The 19648-nt window shown below is 36.9% G+C and overlaps 1 protein-coding gene across 1 annotated transcript in view; it reads right to left on the bottom strand.

The window, feature by feature from the left end:
- Window positions 1-11432: 11432 nt before the first annotated feature.
- The window catches only part of LOC140152986 (ribosomal protein S6 kinase alpha-5-like), an 86931-nt gene continuing 78715 nt past the window's right edge, over window positions 11433-19648 (bottom strand). The window contains 4 exon segments of the mRNA XM_072175557.1: window positions 11433-13813; window positions 14577-14733; window positions 17190-17396; window positions 18901-19071. Coding sequence (XP_072031658.1) covers window positions 13395-13813; window positions 14577-14733; window positions 17190-17396; window positions 18901-19071 — 954 coding nt within the window. The 3' untranslated portion in view covers window positions 11433-13394.

The following is a 19648-nucleotide window of genomic DNA, read 5'->3' as shown; positions in this document are numbered from 1 at the left end:
GTGATAGCATTTTAGATTTAGTATGCATGACCCGTGTGTGATATAACCTTTCAACTTGATTCAGAGTTTAGCTAGTACTGGCACAGCTGTCTAGTGCCATCTAAGATACTAAATCTTCAAATTATATTTAAACTGCCAAAAAAATTAAAGAAATTGTTTCACATGGTAATTTGCTAGGCTCTATGCGTCCAGTTAACTATTCTTATTCAAAGGAGAGGACCAGTGCCAATATTTTGTGACCAAATTATTGGAACAAAGGTTTGAAAGCAATTCCAAACCTTTGTTACAATGATTTGATCATGGAACATTAACGATGGTACTCTACTAAAATAGATGAGAAAGAAGTAAAGGAACAAGGCAAAACAGAAAACAGTAATTAATATTTTACTCAGGTATAAATTTATGCTACGTTCGCCTAATGGCGCTATGGGCTCCCTTGACATAAGCGGTATTTAAGGCAAAACCTAAAAGTGCCCTCCCGTAAAATTTACACCAGCAAATAAGGACACAGAACCTTAATCCTTGTTGGGATTTCAGACAAGGGAGCTCTCTATTTGCACATGAAATTTACCCCAAAGCAAAGGAGCCCAGGTGTGCCATTAGGCGAACGTTTACAGTATGCACATACATATAGTTACCAAGTGAGTAGTTATCAAGTTGAGTATCAAGTGAGTGACAGTCTTCAGAACAAACTGATCAACACAATGTATATGGCCATGTGTCGTGAACTGGGGAATCAATAGGGTGGTGTTGTTTCATCTTGAAGTAACAAATGACTTATTTGTAATAAGTAAACAACTTTAGTCTGTTTCAATGAAATTTGCATTATTTTAAAGCCTAGAAAGTACTCTTACATTTGATACCAAACTTAATGTTCTGAGATTTCAGATTAAAAAAAATAATTCTGGCAATTCACAATACAGTGCGCCACCAGCGGTTGTTCTTGCTAGTCCAAATTTTGACCTTCAGGTTGACATCGCTGTTCAAGCCACCATTGGATTTTCATGTGAGTGAGTGTCAGAGTGTGATAATAATGTTGAAAACAGCCTCAAATGATTCTGTGTGATCAATAGAAGAGTGATCAATAGACGAATGATTCTGTGTGATCAATAGAAGAAAATGGATCTACTGTAATATGTGACTCCTCGCCACAACTGAGCCCGGATGTCGCCAGTGCCACTATTGAGATATGCTCCATCGAACTTAACAATAAACAATAGGAAAGAAAGGATTTATTGACTGTTTTATTGATTTTTCACTACTTAAATGTCAAGTACTATAGACATGATATACATCATTTTAAAGCTAATTTCAAGCAGAATATTTTGGTTGAATATCTCAAAAATGATGATTGGCGACATCCGGGCTCAGTTGTGGCGAGGAGTCACATATTATAAATTACAGTTTTACTGTGCATTCTTGTGTAACATTATGTTCCTGTGTTGTACATTGTATTTATGTTACACAGGCTTTGGATGTCAACATTTTCCCATTATGCACTGCATATTTTGTAATTGACCTCTTCACAATGAATACATAATCTTTAAATAAGATACTGTTATCAAGCTAATCAGTTGTACTCTACTTTTATACCATATAATTGTTTGGGTTTTTTGTTATGAAGTACTGTAAGTAATTCATTAATTACCCAATAGGGCAACGTTCTGTATAAATTCTTGGGACACGGTTCACACATCATCTTGCATAACGCTCATAATTTACAAAAATAGACCTTATCGTAACAAAACTATACATATTCTGTAAAAGGAAGAGGTCTGCTCTTTCCAAAAATGGTATCTATTCAAATAGGGGCAAGTCTTAAGCAGTCCAAGCTGTATTCTGGTATTTTCTGCTCATTTTTTCTTCACTTCATGACACACGGCCATATATACATGATTAACATGATGTTACCATTATCAACTTCCAAGTGACCGACAGCCTGTATCCTTATGGAAATTTAAAAGCTGGTATTTGTTTGTCTCCCAATCTGTTAATCAGTTAGGCCAGTTCTGGGGTGCAGTGAATAAGCCCAATCGGCATTGGAAGTTTGCAATGCATTGTGGGACAGTTTTTGCAGTTTTAGGACACTTTGTCCTTTGACCTATCGGGAATATTGCTGTAATTATTAATAATTTATTTATTATTGTCATAATGTTATCATTAAAAATATTTAAATAATTAATTCATTTAATAATAATGTTTTTTAAGTTTGTTTTTATTCTAGTAACAAGTTTTTAATTATATTTTGTACGCACAAAACCCGAATTTTCCAGATAGGTCAAAGGGCAAAGTGTCCTAAAAAAACCGGAAGTTACAATAGCGATTTGGCTTATTCACACTCCTGTGATTTCACATACAGATCCGTCTGTGAAATCACATACCAGGGATCTGTGATTTCACATACTTTTTAGCTTACAATTTTGGTAGCAAGGAAATACTTCAGGTACATCAGAGAGTTTTAAGAGCTTTTTTGCTTCAAATTCATCTATGCAAATCAAAATTTTATCTCTGCAATTTTATCAAAGCAGAGCAAAATGACGCAATATTTAGCAGAATTATCCGAAAAACTAGCAGCATAACTTTGTCCTCTATTTTCAAAGATATTATGTTGTTGTAGCACGTAGATAGGAAATGTTTAAACCACATTAATATAAACTGTATGTAAGCACCTTATCAGAATAGTCGACTGCAGATCCATCGGATAACGCTTTATCAATGGGAAATTAACTTTGCTGATGATGATGTCACAATGAGGTTAGCATTTATTCCGTATTGAAAAGCGTGTTCCGACGGATCTGCACTCGACCAGCCTCTTATATAACAAAGTGTGAATTCACAGTGCCCCCAAACTGAGTTGGTGACAATTCAGGATATTCAATAAAATGTAACAATTTTGATTTAAAAAAAAAAAGGTGTATGTTTGTGTAGGCCTAATTTGTTTAATGTGTGTTTTAAGTTACAAGTACTCCTCGAACTACTAGAGAGCTTGCGATTTCCAAACGTACATTTCAAAGGCCTGTGCATCTATTCAAAATCACTCATGTGACAGGGATTTTTAATAGATGCATGGACGTTTGAAACATATGTTTGGAAATCGCAAGCTATTATCTGCTATTTCCATGATGGAACCACTGGTAAAAAAAATAATGCGGTAGAAATAGGTGACCCACACCAATGTTGATCACCATCCACAATGTCTGAGGGATCAACTCAAAAGAATGACATCCTACAAATGTAACTAATTTCTTTTAATTGCTAACCCCTCCTACCCGTCTATAACAAACTGGATGTGGGTCAAAATAACATCAATGTTTTTAATGGTATACATGTAGCTAAATTCACAGCTAAATGTACAGTCTAAATGCACAGTTTGTAGGACAAACATACAAATGTACATATGTAATCAACATATTAAACCTCCCTCCCCAATGAAACTAATTTTGTTTGTAGACTGTCCATCTTTTGGGTTGTTCCCTGTTCATCAGTTAAGGCGGTGGTAGTGTGGATTACAGTGAATTCTAGTCAAAATATACAAATAAGCATATTCATAAATGTGCAGCTCACATTATACAGCACTTTTCATCACCCTCCAAGATGAAGTGAATGACTAATTTGATTCTGCTAGACCAAACAATTATCGCTGAGCAGGAAAACATGTCATTATAAAGTTGGCATAAGAAAAAAAATTTGATCCAAATTGCACATGTGAGGTGCATATAAATGAGGCCCATGTGTTACATAATGTTTTGCATAAATAACCTATAGAATGAGGTTTTTCCCACCCTGTGATGATATCTTCCATATGGTGTGTATTGATTTCAACTTAGACTACCCCGTAGTCCACTTGCCCATTGTGCATACTCTGGATATTGTATTTAAGCTTAAAACTCTGATTTAATTAATGTGTGCACAATTGATAGATTTTCACATCTGATCAGTCACCCTACTCCCTCTGTTTGTTAGCTTCCCAAGTGGACTACTGACATTGCCTTGCAGTTAAGATTTTTAACACAGGACTCTATGGAGAGTTAGGCCAATTTCTGGCCTAACTAAAATTGTCCATGATGTAATGCATCTTTAAATGGATCTGCCTTGTGATTGGTCGCCCATACCTCGCTATGGTTTAAATCGTCTGGGCCCGCGCCATTACCATTAACTACACCGTAAACAACTGTCTGTCGTATTTGCAGCGCCTTCTGTGTTGACGCTAAAGTTAATCTCTCATCAAACATCTAGCGCGTACTTGTGGTTAATGGACTGATAAACAAGTATGCTTGACAGTGTGTTTTTAGAGAGCAAAGTCCAGGGGGTAAAGTTCTGCTTACAATTCAAAGTTCATAGTCGAAATTTTGGGGTTCGCTATCAATAAACTGGTAGATTCCAAAATCAGAATTGTTCAGTATTTAAGTGAGCCGTTATAATTATGCAAGATAATGTTGCATTCAATTACTTTTATTTTCACTAATCGTCTGATATTTTTAACTCTTTATGACCATTAAATACTATTGAATACTTTAATTTTAATAAACATCGGTATAATTTTGAGTTCTACGAAATGGGTTCATCATGACTAATAATAACATATTTTTAATAAAATTCGACTATGGCATAGTCTAATTTCAACTGGAATAGCCCAATATGACAAATCCAACACAATAAATAAACATGTGAAGACACTGATTGGTACCTAATAGAATTCTTTTTTTTTTATTTTTCAGTATGAAATCGTATTAAAACAGCCCAGAATACAGCATAGAAGTAAATGAGATTGATAATTAACTACAGTACATTCATTTAGAAAATTTACATGTCAATCTGAATTGCCTCTTTATGTTCATACCTGGAGCCCTTTTGTTTTCCTCTAAAAGCAATGATGCAATTTCCATTGATCTTGGCATTGAATCACCAGCACCTGATTATACATGTATTTGTGCAATAATACAGTAAGAAATGAAAACGGGGTGTGCCATTGTACATGGGTGTAACTGCGGGCATCCAATGTGTACAGTAACCTCCCTGTGGGTGCATCTTGGTGAAGTGGCGGAACCCTGGCATTTGTTACGCTGCGTTCATTCATTTCAAATTCTGACCGTAATAGAGCTACAAAAACATGTATCATCACAGATCATGTCAAAATATTGATGTAGGTACAGTTCAGGATTCATGTACGATTTGGATTAACTTTCCTTTGCAAACGAATGACATTAAAACTCTGCAGTATAACTAGCTTCTTGTGGAATGTATTGTGTATGGATGCTATGGAAATTATCCAAACAAGCTACTACTGGTTAACATTTCTATCTGATTTTGGGATTAGGTAGAACAAAAATTATTATAATTTTCAACCTACACAAGTCAAATCTATGTCCACAGATCATAGTTGACCTTGAAAACATTCCTTCTTTCTTACCGTGTGTATCTTAAATAAACTAAATATGTTACAGAAGTTACTGAAATCCTATACATTGCTTTACATGTACAATTGGCCTCCGGTTTACCGGAATAGGAATGTAGTCTCTTTATAACACCCATAATATCCAGGGGATCGACCACCCTGCACAATATCAAAATTAATATTCAACTTTTAAACCTATACACCCTTCAGGTGATGACATGCAAAAAAGTCTTTTATCTGGTACCAAGATGCCAAACCGTCCACTAAAGGGTTTTAAGGTTGCAAATACCGTATTTCTTCGATTAGTTGCCCCCTTCAATTAAACTCACCCCACCACTTTTTTCAACCAAGATGTTTAAAAAATTGCTGCTAATATTTCCATGTTACATGTATCTTGTGTAAGCTTACCAATGTGCACACATGGTCGCTAATAGCGTTGCACGGAAGTCATTGTTCCTAAGTTCATAGTTCGTCATTTCTGTGCAAGTTTTCTTACCTATGATTTTATCGGGAATTATTGTTCTACTAAACGCCCCCCCTTTTGGAAAATGCAACGGCCCGGGGGTCAATATTCGAAGAAATACAGTAGGTTGTAATCCCTTTTCAATGATTCTTTAAAAGTACATTCCGAGGGGTAAGGGCAAGTAGTCTGCATCTGCAATGAGCGACCCTATAAACATTTGAATACATGAAAACAAAACCCACCCAAGTCAAATTGGTCAAATTAAGTTAAAAGCATGGGAAAGTGGCCTTTCATATGTGCAAAAGTTGAACCCAAATCCACCCTCTTACATGTATGTGTCTATTGAGCATGTGAAATCCAGCATACATGATACACATTTGTTATTTAGTTTTCTTGAAATCGCTTTTCATGGACTTGGGTGGGTTTTGTATTCAGGTATTCATTTGCCAATTTTTGCATTCTATATTAACCACATCTAAATAATGCCACATGGCAGCTACTGCAGATGGGGCATTCTTGCACTTACCCTTTGGAAACCAAAAACATATCCCAAGAGAATCACCCCAGCATTAATGTTGACTAATTTCCGTTCATTATTTTCAATTTCACAAGTCGTGCCTTTTAATTAAATTGGTCACTTTACACATAGCAAACTGTACTGAGCAATTTTTACATTCATACATTTATTTCAGAAGTCCTCTTCTGTTCAATGCAATTCCATTTCAAATGACAATTTTAAGATCCACCAGAACATAACAAGTTTGTTTTGCAATTGGCTTATGTAAACATCAAGATATCTTCAGCCCTTGATACTTCATTACTAGGTCAGTAAGCATGCTGTTGTATCTTACTGCTCACTGATTTAGCAGGGTTGTACCTGCATATTATTTCCAACAGTGCTCGCACACAGTAACTCAACTGACAGAGTAATGCCTGTATCATACTATCATCACAAGGAGCATAGCCGTTTTTTTGTGACATAACTTCTGTCGCTTATTCAAAAATGTGCTAATCAATAAATTTGCTAGGAACGAGTGAAGTCACTGAACGCTGGTAGCGATTGTGCACTAGCGATTTTTAAATCGCATACTGCGAGTGCTAGTATGATACAGGCATAAAGCTTCATTGTCCTTTTGGTCCTTATCCTTTGTCAGTCTCTAAGTAGAACTGAACTTCAATAAACACACAATTACTCACTTAATACTGTAGCTTGATACAATTCAATAACCATTTTGACATGTCTTCAATATTGACAACCACATGAAATTCTAAGTAATTTACATAATTGAGCAATAAAGAACCATGATTACAATTAAATCCATCACAAAATATACATTCTAAGAAAAATTACATACATTATTTTGCAAATATTGTTAAAAAATATCTGTCCTTAATTTGGCCCTTTAAAATAAAGCTCATGATGAACTTTTCCAAGACACTTAATGATAATATATGAATCGCATTCATTCAGAGCAATCCACTGGTTGTGGAAGAGAGTAATATTGAAGAACAGGATGTGAAGATGTAATAAAGAGGATGAGCAATTCCAGATACAAAGTTGTTTACAAGATCTGTGATTTCAACCCCACCATGCCCCAGATTAATAAATTCTTTGTACAATGCCAGCATTAAGCCAAGGTTAATTTATTATGATAAGGTAGGTATGGGATGCGTGTCAGATCTAGGGGTGCATTTTCAGACTCTTGGATTTACATTTTGGGGTGCAATTTCAGAAAACTATTGCTTTTTCCATATTTTCTCACAACATCTGATATTTTTTATATTTCTGTATTCGTCCAAGTCTAGTTCAAGTTAATAAATGATCCTAGCATTTAGCTCTAGGTCAGGGACACTCCAAAACCGAAAAAATAAATACCTTTAAAAAAAATGACACATTGTCATTGCAACCTCTTCATATTGCATACTTCCAGTTTTTTTTTTTTTTAATTTTCTCCTGCAAAGGCTGACACATTTCGTTGGTTGTAATGAAATTTTATACAGAAACAGTTCATCAGTACACAAAGTAGGACAATAGGTTTCATGGGACATCTTGCCAAATATTATCAAGAATCTCCCTGGAAAGTTTTTTGAAAAAATTCAGAATATTTTCAAAATATGTTTGGATATTTTTGGCAAACACATTTTGAAAATATTTGAAAACCAAATTTTTGCCAGATTTGTCAAGCTTTCGGTGATATTTTAGGGTCATTTTAGCCTTTAAAAAATCCTGACCGACCTCCTACCTGTCTGACAGACGTTTTTTCATCACCCAATTGATGCATAATGCTCATGCTTGTGGTTGCTTTTTCTATCATCTGTTGATGATCTACTGAAATGTTGCACCAATAAAGTATCACTCACATAGGATGTGATGTGCCTTTCTCTAAAAATAAAATTTAGCTGAACATGTTACTTGAGCATAAATTGCATTAAAATGTCACAATGGGCAAAAGGATTGACCAGCAAACCAAGCTACTGATGCTGGTCTTTCTGTTTGATGGCATGCCGGCTATAATATAAGTCTTTGGGTGTATTTTCAGTAATTTTGTAATAACACTGCCGTGCACATACCCATTTTCAGTGTGGGTTTCTGCAACGGCAAATGTGCCCAAAATATATAAATTGGGGCATATTGGCAATATTCCCCTTATTTTTGATAAAATTGGGTGCTTTATGTAAAAAGTAGGTACATTGATGGGTTGTCAAAGACTCATTATACTTACTTTGTATGATACATAATAAAGTTGGTCAACATTTCAGAATCTATGTGGCACATCCCTATACAAAAAGATTATGAAAAAAACCCTGCTATACTTGTCCCTTACATACCACATGGTACAGCATTCCTCAATGTCCTTCAACAGGCCATATTACCCTGATAATACACAAGGTCTCTGCTAGAAATTTCAAGTTTCCAAACCAAACTAAATCTCTCTTATTTCAAGAACATATTTACAAACATTTTCATTTCTGATTTCACCTATTTTAAAAGCCAACCACCTAAACTAAAATGCAAGATTCCTTTTCAAACAAATGAAAAATTATTCCAGTGCATTTTGAGTGAGGCCAGATGGCACAAGCTTGATGTCGAAATCATCCAACGCGAGGACTATGCTTAAAAGGAATCCTGCTTTTTAGTTAAGGTGGTTGAGTATCAGCCAAGGCCTTGGTAAATCCTATGAACATAGAGTAGATGAATCTATGGAGCTCTGTAATGACTTGTTGTTTGCCCAAGCAAGGCACAAAGTTTATTTGAGATATATAATATATAAAATCAATAATAGATATCTATTTTACAAAATAACAATTCAATACTATACTGTGTGGAATTTTGAATAATGTACAAAATGTAAAAGCAAATATTTTTTTCAATATAATTTTATACACAGTCATTTTAAATTCAACATAAATCATAATATTTACAAAATTTTTTTATAATACAAAAAGGGAAATTTAAATTCACAACTCAATAGAATCCCAACCTGACATTTTCAATGAGAAAATCCATTATTTGTATACACATATCACTGATCTAAAATATCTGAAAAATAATTAAAATATACACTGCAGGACAAAAATGTGACCATTTGCAAGAATAAACAAATTTGCAAGTTAAATTCGCAACATATATAATTATGTTACATAGATTTCTCACAGTGTTTCCATTCCAAAAATGAATTACCGTACTGCAGTAATATGTTTGCAAGTCAAATCGAGTATAAGCTGCATCATTCCCAAAATATTGACTGTTTCTAGAGTACATTACTGCTAATTGGCATTTGTGTGCTCCAAGCAGACAATATGATCAGGGCTCAAAATTCACGAGGGCTGCTGCGACAGAAAACAACAAAACCAGCAGACTCTAGTATGGTCCGTAGGTTATCTGAAATTAAATTTTGCAAATACCCTTGAAAAAATCACCAGCTTTTATTTTTTCATGTGCTTCCCTTGCATTTTTCAGTCAAAATCAATCCACTTGCAACAGGGGAAAAATATTCATGCATACATCAACCCACTGAGCACTACCTGCCAATATAACATTCTCACTGATTGGTCAATTACATTATATCTTCATTTTAATCACCAATCAGAATGGAGCTTTGCAAATAATTCACCCCAATTTTTTGTGTGGTGAAATTTTTCTAACAATGCTGCTGATTGGTCCAATTGATAATGAAAACTTCTTTAAGTTCAATAGACAGGTAGTTCTCAAGGGGTTAACAAAGGCTATAGTTTGCATGAGGGTGATTTTAGCTAGGTAGCATTTCATCAACATTAACCTCATAATGGTGACAAGTATTTTGAGCCATGTACACCTACATATTGACTGCTTTGGGCACAAAAAGGTAAGTGCCTTTTCAAAATTAAATTAAATACTTCTGAGGGAGGCCAAAATTCCATGCTGGGATGTATATATCTGAAGGTAAGTGAGGCTTAATCACCTTTAAATGTTCATGATAAATACACAAGAAAATTATATCTCCTAGACAACAAGTGTCTGAAGATCTTCACATACTATTAACAATAATTTTCATTCATTCATAAGCAGATTAAAAATACACATCCTTGTTAAAAAGGCAAATACATCTCATTTAACATCTTGGTTACATTACATCAATGCCCTGCCAAAATCCTTTGGTATATCATTAAACCCTGGACTTAAATAAACCAGATCAAGTTACGCAGTAGAAGCACTGGGCTTTTTTTTTCCAGCATGTGCCATTGTCAACGATGTCATGCAACAATATTTGACAGATAAAACATCTGTTGATTACCTATCTGGGTACAATTACCGAATAGGGTGCAACTTGCTAGACTTGAGTCCAGTCCTCGTTTACGGAGTTTAGGGTTAGGGTTGGGGTAGGGCAGTCTTGTAATAAGACTAGTAGAGTTGCACCCTATTCGGCAATCGCTCCCCTATCTGCCATAAGTGTCTGGAAAATGTACAACCAAATCATCACATCAATCAAACATAAAATTCATTGGTTATTTCTATTCAATTTCTACCATCAGTCACAATGTTGAAAACACACTTTCAAGCATTTGATGGTCATTATCATCCCGATGATGCTTATGGCTAGACACAGCCACAACTGTGCAGATTAATGCCTTGCCCAATTCAGGACAGGTGAGTACATACAAGTCCACACAATAGATAGTGGGATAATATCTTATGCCATCATCCGCATAGTGTATCCACTTATGACTCTTCAGTATAAAGCATGTTGTGCACATGCACAGAAGAGGCTGCTACTTACACATGTGTTACCTCTTGGATTAGCCAATAGAAATTAAGACAATTGGTCTGTATGCACAAAATAAGTTTAAACATGTCTTAGGCCTGGTCCAACTATGGAGATTAGTCCTACAGAAAAGAAACTTTTTGGTATTTTCATACCTTATTCTATATACTACAACATTAGATTCTGTTAAGGAAAAATTTACAGAGCTTAATATTATATGGCTGTAGTTAACTTTTGGATTTTGCTGTGAGTAAAGGAGGAAAAGAGTGATAAGGACCCCTTCCTAAGTCTAACCTCCATAGTTCCACTAGGTCTAAGATTGGACCTGGTCTAACTTGTTTTGTGCATACAGACCTTAATCCTGATTCGCCATGTTTGCTTGTAGATTTATAGGAGGGCAAAATAGTGTACCTCAGGATTCATTTTCCATGCGCCCAGTCAAGTGCATGCTTGCTTTCCTTCTGTGTACACTATATGCAAACCTTCATTCCACTCAAGTTTAAAGATGCTAATTGTAGTTTGATTTCAGGCTTCTACTGACAAATGCCAGAGGTACACTATTTCGCTCTCACAAATGTGGTGGATTAACCACAGCGTTACGCACCGAGTTGGGACTACCGTATTCATTCCATGCCCCAATAAGCGCCCACCCAGGGTATTTTCAATTTGCTGAAGGGTACCATTAATGTTGAAGTTTGTTTTTGTTTGTTTTGTTTTATTTCTTCTTTAACCTGGCACACTCAATCAGTTAAAAACACAATTAATCATCTGTTCTTTCTTGAGGCCCAGGGAAGTGACGGATAGACGTCGATACAGTGAAATAGCTGGGGGATTAGATTCCTGTGTAAACATGCAACATATTTTCTGCATCAGAAAAGCTACTTGAATGTCTCAGGACCCTTTTATAACGTACGTTAATTTGTCTCTAATAAATGCCTGTTAGGAACAAATTAGGTAACCCATGTAAAAAATCAGTGCCCGCCCATAATGACTTTGCTAAGTGACCTGGGTGCTTATTGGAATGAATATGGTAATCTCTTTGGTACAACTACACCCCCACTAGTGATATAAAACAAATAGTAACCATTTAACATTTTGTTTAATTGTAGAAATATAATCACTCATCCCATTTCTCCAACAATTCATTGCTGGGCGATTGCAGTTGAAATTCATATACCCTCTATTTAAGACAAGATCTTAATCTCCCACACAAGGAGTGTGAATTTCAAAAGGGGTTATCTGAATGGGTGACTCTGTTTGAAATCTACACCCCTCGTATTAGTTGTGTCTTCCATAGGGATGTATGGATTTCAACTGAAATATCCCATTCACCTTGTGATTTTATTTCAACCATTTTCCATGATTACAACAAACAATGCACAAAAATATTTATGCCACACCAAAATCATTTTGGTCTTCTCCCATGCTCCAGTGCACACCATCTTATTAATGCCAGTAATCTTTGAAACCACATCCTTCACTTCCCCACCTCCAATCACTCAATGAAGCGGAACAAGGTGTTTAATGCAAATAACAATGTATAACACTGCGACACAGTAAGGGTAACATTGCCGGGAAATAGATTTGGGTGTGGCAACATTTTTTTCGAGGATTATAGTTAGCATACCTAAAATCAATACTACTAGAAAAAGTCAGTCACTGCATGATCTGCATGCAAATACTGGTTTTGATGTCTCTCTACTTTGAGGAAGCTTAAAATAATAACCATGCTGTTACACTTCTTCTACCTAGTCCTCTTTGTGGCGACTCTGGTTGATGATTGTGTGGTTGGCACTGACTGTACAAGCAGTTGCCCTGCAGGAGTAACCTGCCAGGTGGCCGTTGGGTTCTCCTGGATTGTTGGTAGAGGTGCTAAAGTCACATGAGTAGGGGCATATTGCTGCTGAGCTAGTAGAGGCACTGTAAATTGTGTCAAACTTGATGGAATAGCATATGCTGTGGAAATAGTATGCTGCTGCTGTTGCTGTTGCTGCTGTAGCTGTAGAAAATTAATTGGCGCTTGTGGTTGAGTGATGCAGCATGCTCCTGATGATGCTGTCGCACCTTTCACAATGGTCACTGTATTGTTATTATTCGTACCCAAGGTTGTTGCATTGATGTTTGGTTTGCCTGCAGCAGAAGCAGCTGCAGCCAATACTACTGCAGCGGCTGCTTCTGCTGCTCTGGGATGCGAGTTTGTTGCAGTAATTGGAACAGCCATATCAAGAGTACCCAATGGAGGCAGTACAGGTGAAAATCCTATTGAATCAGTACTTTGTACTGATTTGACCTGCTACAAACTTGGTACTATAAGAGCATTTGTGGCTACATCTAGCCCTCCAACTGTTGAAGTCCTTGCATTAGGATTAATAAATGGCAGTTGCTGTGTAGGAGTAGTCCTACCTTGAGAGGAACCAGGAGAATGAATGCTCTCTGAAGAGCTTCTTGTTTCCGTAGAGGAATCTTTCTTAAGCTTTCTTCTCTTTGCTAAGGGAGCATGAGATACATCCATTAAACGGAATCCTTCTCTGTGAGCCTTGTGGAAAGCTTTCATAGTGGCTTTGACGCCAGATTCTACTCTGGGCTGTCGGAATGACAGAAGTTTGGGTGTCATCAGTGGTGTGGAGCTATTGGCTTGAGGACCCTGGATCCATTCGTTTTCCAATAGGTCTCTCATTGTCAGCCGTCGACTTCGTTCAACTGTAAGAAGGCCTGAAATAAGAAAAAAAATGTATTATTACACTTGCACTTTGATTGATTACTGTATCTACAATTGACATATTTTGGGATACTTTGGTATTCTCCTCTCACTTTTTATTTCTCTCCTCCTTTTTGTCCAACCAAAGATAGAGCTAATCCAAATGAACATACACCTCCAATGGAAGACATGACCATAATCTCCCACACAAAGGGTGTAAATTTTAAATAAAGTCACTCATTAAGGTAGCCCCATTTGAAATTCACACCCCTTGTGTTGAAGGTCATGTCTTCCATAGGGGGCGTGTGGATTTCAACTGAAATAGCCCATTATGGAAATGGTGCAACCCAAGCTGACTGGCATACAATATGTGACATGATCAAGGGGAATGAGTCGCATGTCGCTAATATTGTTTTTGAGATATTGGCAAAAACAGTGTTCAAATTCTTTTGTTTTCAGCCATTGATATATTGCTCATAACTCGGTAACCAGATGTCCGATTTTGATGGGGTTTGCATCAAAATGTAGCATTTGTAAATTGCTAGAAAATGATGCAAAAAACTTCTAATTGACTCATTCCCCTTGATCATGTCACATATGTGTACTTGCATCTTGGAAGTGTGGACTTGATCTTGTGATGGATTATATCCATGATATGTGTTCACTGTGTTTTCATACAATACAAATGCGCGCACACACCCCAAAGCAGCCCAAGACATGCACCCCAAGACATGCACCCCAAGACATGCACGCCAAGACACACACCCTCACACATACCTTGTATAAGATCTTTGGCTGCTTCAGACACAGAATTCCATTCTTCACCATCCAGTGAAAAATCACCATCTTTGATCCTTTTCATTATTTCACTGGCACTATTATTCCGGCTGCCACTCTTGGTTTGGAATGGTACATTACCTGATAACATTGTGAACTGGAAAAAATTAATCAACAAGAATTGGTGTTAGTGTGGTGAAAACTGCACTAGCCTCTGATTGAGGCACGCACCCTGTTTAATGAGCGACATATGCCAGGCTTTGATGAGCGCTGCTCTGGGCTGATATCTTCTTTGATGCGCAATCGGCCAATCAGATTACCGGTCTGCTGCTGTTGTGATTGTCAGCCAATTGAATAAGCCAATCAGAACCACACTTCTGTATTTACAGAGTGTATGTTCTCAAAATGTAAACAAGTGCAATCCTTCTCTGCCAGCAAGTGCAACGCATAGCTGTCAATATTTGAGACAGAAAACTGGGTTCTTCCTATATGTAAGCATACACCAAATTAGCCTATTGCCAAGACTTGATTGAGGGATTAGATGGCTTTATTCCATAAACTGCACGTTCCCTGTCTTGATACTAAGCTAATTCCTGAGTATGCCTAAATGAAAGTAAAACCAAAATCTAGATACCCCTGCATGTTCAGATAGCAATGTCCTCAAATCATGGGCACGAGCAGCCCCGGGTGGCGAAGTAGCTAGAGAAAGTCAGTCATATGAACACTAACCGATGGTCATTTCAAATTAGCATGGCTGCTTCAATGAAGCACAACCTCTACTCAATATACAAAAGGAACACTTGACATTTTGTTTTCTCTGTATACTATGCCAACTATCTGTTGAACTGGCACTTGACATAAATCATCATCCATCATCAAGATAAAAGGTTACTTATCATTATCAGCCAGGTGCTGGGTTTTTTTTAAATCTAGGCATAGACAGGAGTAAAGGGAAAACGGAAGAGGAAAAACAGAGAAGGGAGGAAGGGACGAAAGTAGGGAGGGAGAGTGGGGAATAGAAGGAATCTTTCACTGCTTTAATTTAAGTGTTTGAGAAACTACCATTACACACATCCCATTGTTTGAGAATCTATGGTTTAAAGTTGTTCATATCTGTGTCGCCCACTGTGTCAAAGGTTCGCTATGTCAACAAGGCGGTTCTCGAACCACGAGTCTCGCCTGCTTTCGCGATTACTTTTGGTAGAGGTAAATGAATTTGGTGGTTATCGGCTGGGCATGATTATCTGGCTGATGGTGACCGTACCCATTAAGTTTCATGCCCATGCAACAGGTTTACTAATTTGACCTCAGATGACCCTGGTGACCCTGAAATGACCTTCCAAAAATTTGGCTTCAAATGTTGACTGTACCCACCGAATTTCATGGCTATCTGAAAGTTTTTACTAATTTGACCTCAGATGACCCCTGGTGGCCTCGAAATGACCTTCCAAAAATTTGGCTTTAAATGTTGACTGTACCCACCAAGATTCATGCCCGACCAACAGTTTTTACTAATTTGACCTCAGATGACCCTGGTGACCTCCAAATGACCTTCCAAAATTGGGCTTTAAATGTTGACCGTACCCACCAAGTTTCATGCCCAGACAACAGTTTTACTAATTTGACCTCAGATGACCCCTAGTGACCTCGAAATGACCTTCCAAAAATTTGGCTTTAAATGTTGACTGTACACACCAAGTTTCATGCCCGTACAACAGTTTTTACTAATTTGACCTCAGATGACCCCTGGTGACCTTGAAATGACCTTCCAAAAATTTGGCTTTAAAATGTTGACTGTACCCACCAAGTTTCATGCCCGTTACAACAGTTTTTACTAATTTGACCTCAGATGACCCTGGTGACCTTGAAATGACCTTCCAAAAATTTGGCTTTAAATGTTGACTGTACCCACCAAGTTTCATGCCCATCGACAGTTTTTACTAATTTGACCTCAGATGACCCCTGGTGACCTTGAAATGACCTTCCAAAAATTTGGCTTCAAATGTTGACTGTACCAACCAAGTTTCATGCCCATACAACAGTTTTTACTAATTTGACCTCAGATGACCCCTAGTGACCTTGAAATGACCTTCCAAAAATTTGGCTTGAAATGTTGACTGTACCAACCAAGTTTCATGCCCATACGACAGTTTTTACTAATTTGACCTCAGATGACCCCTACATGACCTCAGTGACCTTGACGCACTAACCAATACAAACCGGTTCTGTCTCGGGTCAAGATGCACCCACCCACCAAGTTTGAGGAACGTGCGACTCATAGTCTCCGAGAAAATAGGCGGAAGGCAAACTTTAACCAAAACTTTAACCAAATTTGTCACATACACACACCCCCCCCCCCACATACACACATACATACGGAAAAGTGATTATATAGTCTCCTGCCTTATCAGGCGAGACAAAAATAAAATTTGCTACATGTTGAATATGAAAGAAGGTTAGCAAGGGCTAGGTTTTAGGTTTGGGTATGGGTTAAATTTGACATAGTGAACTTTATTTTATATTGAACATAGCCAGCCTTACTTTTTGACATATCAAACCTTTGACACAGTAAGTTGTAACCTCCACATCTGATGGTACAAATACACTACTTACCAAGATCACTCCAAGACTCCAGATATCACAAGATGCATCATACCCAGCATCTCTGTTATTGTGAACGTCTTTGGGAAGAACCTCTGGTGCAGCAAATGGCAGGGTAAAACATGGTGTCATCATTGGCTGACTATTTGTGATGCGAGCAAAACCAAAGTCAACTATCTTTAAATCTGCATCTACAGAGTCGTCTGTGAAGAGTAGGTTCTGTGGAACAAATGAGCGAGAAAAAATACAAGATTTAATGCTGCAATATCTGCAATACATTGAAAACGTTAGTTTTGTTATTGTTCTACCTGTATCAATCTGCATGAATAATAGTTCTCTATTCTACATTATTCAGTATACTTTATTACCATTTTCTACATAATTATATCATTATTTTTGACCTACATCATTCAGCATTGAACTTTACTCTCATTCTACTGCTACAATTGTTGCTATTTTACTTCCTTTATTACTATTGTAATAGTTTTTGTTTGTGTTCACTACAAAAATAAACAAAATAAAAACAAAATCTCAAATATATACAAATGGAACAAAAACAAAAATTAATTTTGGCAAATCAATTTGACTGAAATCTGTTGTATTACAATATGTGACCTGCTACCATTAAATGAGCATAAAGTCGCAACTTCGTAGTTTCAAGACATCCTGGCTGACTGAGTTGATGTTCTGTGTTTGCCGCACACCTGTACAAGCTAGTAATATGTCCTTTATGAATGGTTCATTGTGCCCCCATTCACAAAGGATATACAGACATACTACTGGCTTGAACAGGTGCGTGTGAAACAAAGAACATCAACACAGTAGCCAGGGCATCTCAAATAACAAGTTGCGACTTTAAGCTCATTCCGTGGTAGCAGGTCACATATGTTAAGTTATATGTGACGTGTCATGTCAAAAGCAGACACTTTTGGGCAGGATCATAAATGGATCGTAATTTTTTCACAATTTGGGTTTGTTATTAATGTTAAAAATATTGTCTGATAGTTTCAGACCGGAATATAACTGGCATCTTGTATTTTTTGAGACATTTTTCAATTCCTACTCTCAACATTGTCAATAATATTTTTAAAGGCCGATATCTCAATTTTCAATTTTATAATACCATAACTTACGAACTCATTATCTTTGCTTAGGAATGTCCGATTTCATTGGGGAAAATGGCGTCATGGAGCAAAATATCTCTATATTTAAGATATGTAAAAACCTCAAAATTTATAACCTGCCCAAAAGTGTCTGATTTTGACATGACACGTCACATATGTGACATGATCAAGGGGAATGAGTCACATGTCTGCAATTTTCAATTAGAAGTTTTTTACATCATTTTCTGACAGTTTATAAATGCTACATTTTGATGCAAACCCCATCAAAATCGGACATCTGGTTACCGAGTTATGAGCAATTATCAATGGCTGAAAACAGTATAAAACAAAAGAATTTGAACACTGTTTTTGCCAATATCTCAAAAACAAAATTAGCGACATCCGACTCATTCCTCTTGATCATGTCACATATATATCAAATTATTAAGTCTTCCATTAGAGTTCCTTTTAACACTCCCTGGAGCTGTTTCCAAAATGCAGAATATGTGTGCAGGAATATATGTGTTGGTCTGCAAACTCTCAAATCAGTCTCGAGTTCTTATACTCATGAATTCCGGGAAGTATTGAGATGATTCTGTAGTTATCCTACTGCGACTCACCTCTGGTTTTAAGTCTCTGTGAACTATGCCTCTGTCGTGCATATAACTAACTGCCGATACTAACGTCTTCATAATGGCACTTGCTTCTGTCTCATCAAAATGCCTCTTTTTTCGTATTCTTGTGAGCAATTCTCCTCCTTTGCACAGTTCCATTACTATGTAAGTGTGTAACTTTTAAGGGAAAAATATACAGAAAATACACATAAGGTCACAAGGTCATGAAATCCGTACACATTGTAAACACAGTCAGTTGCACTATGGCGCACAACCAAAGTTGTGTGAGAATATTATCATAAGTCCGACACAATATCAAGGTTATTCAGTCGTCACTACGAAGCAAGTACATGCACAGGGTAGACAAGTGATAGAGTTAGTCTATCATTGCATGAAGTGTGAGATAAAAATGCTACTCCCACTCTGCACATGTTACCACATATTTTACAAAGTGCAATCTTGACATCTTTCGCATCAATGCAAGCATTGTGCGGAAGTTGTTAGACAAGGCGATAGAACAATTAGGCATCATAAATGTGTGAGAATTCTCATTGCACAGGGACTTCATCTGTTGGGGTGCTTTCTGTAACTCTAATCAATGCAAGGAACGGAACAAAGAATGACAGCAAACGAGGCAACACATTCTGGAATAAAAGTGATTGTAACATTCCAAGGTCTTTCTCTACAATTACCAGTAGCAAACAAACTTTCACTATAATTAGCACTCACATAATTGAACATTTGTTTTCACTAG

This window comes from Amphiura filiformis, chromosome 5 (assembly GCF_039555335.1).
Source record: "Amphiura filiformis chromosome 5, Afil_fr2py, whole genome shotgun sequence".
NCBI classification, from domain to species: domain Eukaryota; kingdom Metazoa; phylum Echinodermata; class Ophiuroidea; order Amphilepidida; family Amphiuridae; genus Amphiura; species Amphiura filiformis.
Note: the sequence above shows the minus strand (reverse complement) of the source record. Positions and strands in the feature narration are given on the sequence as shown.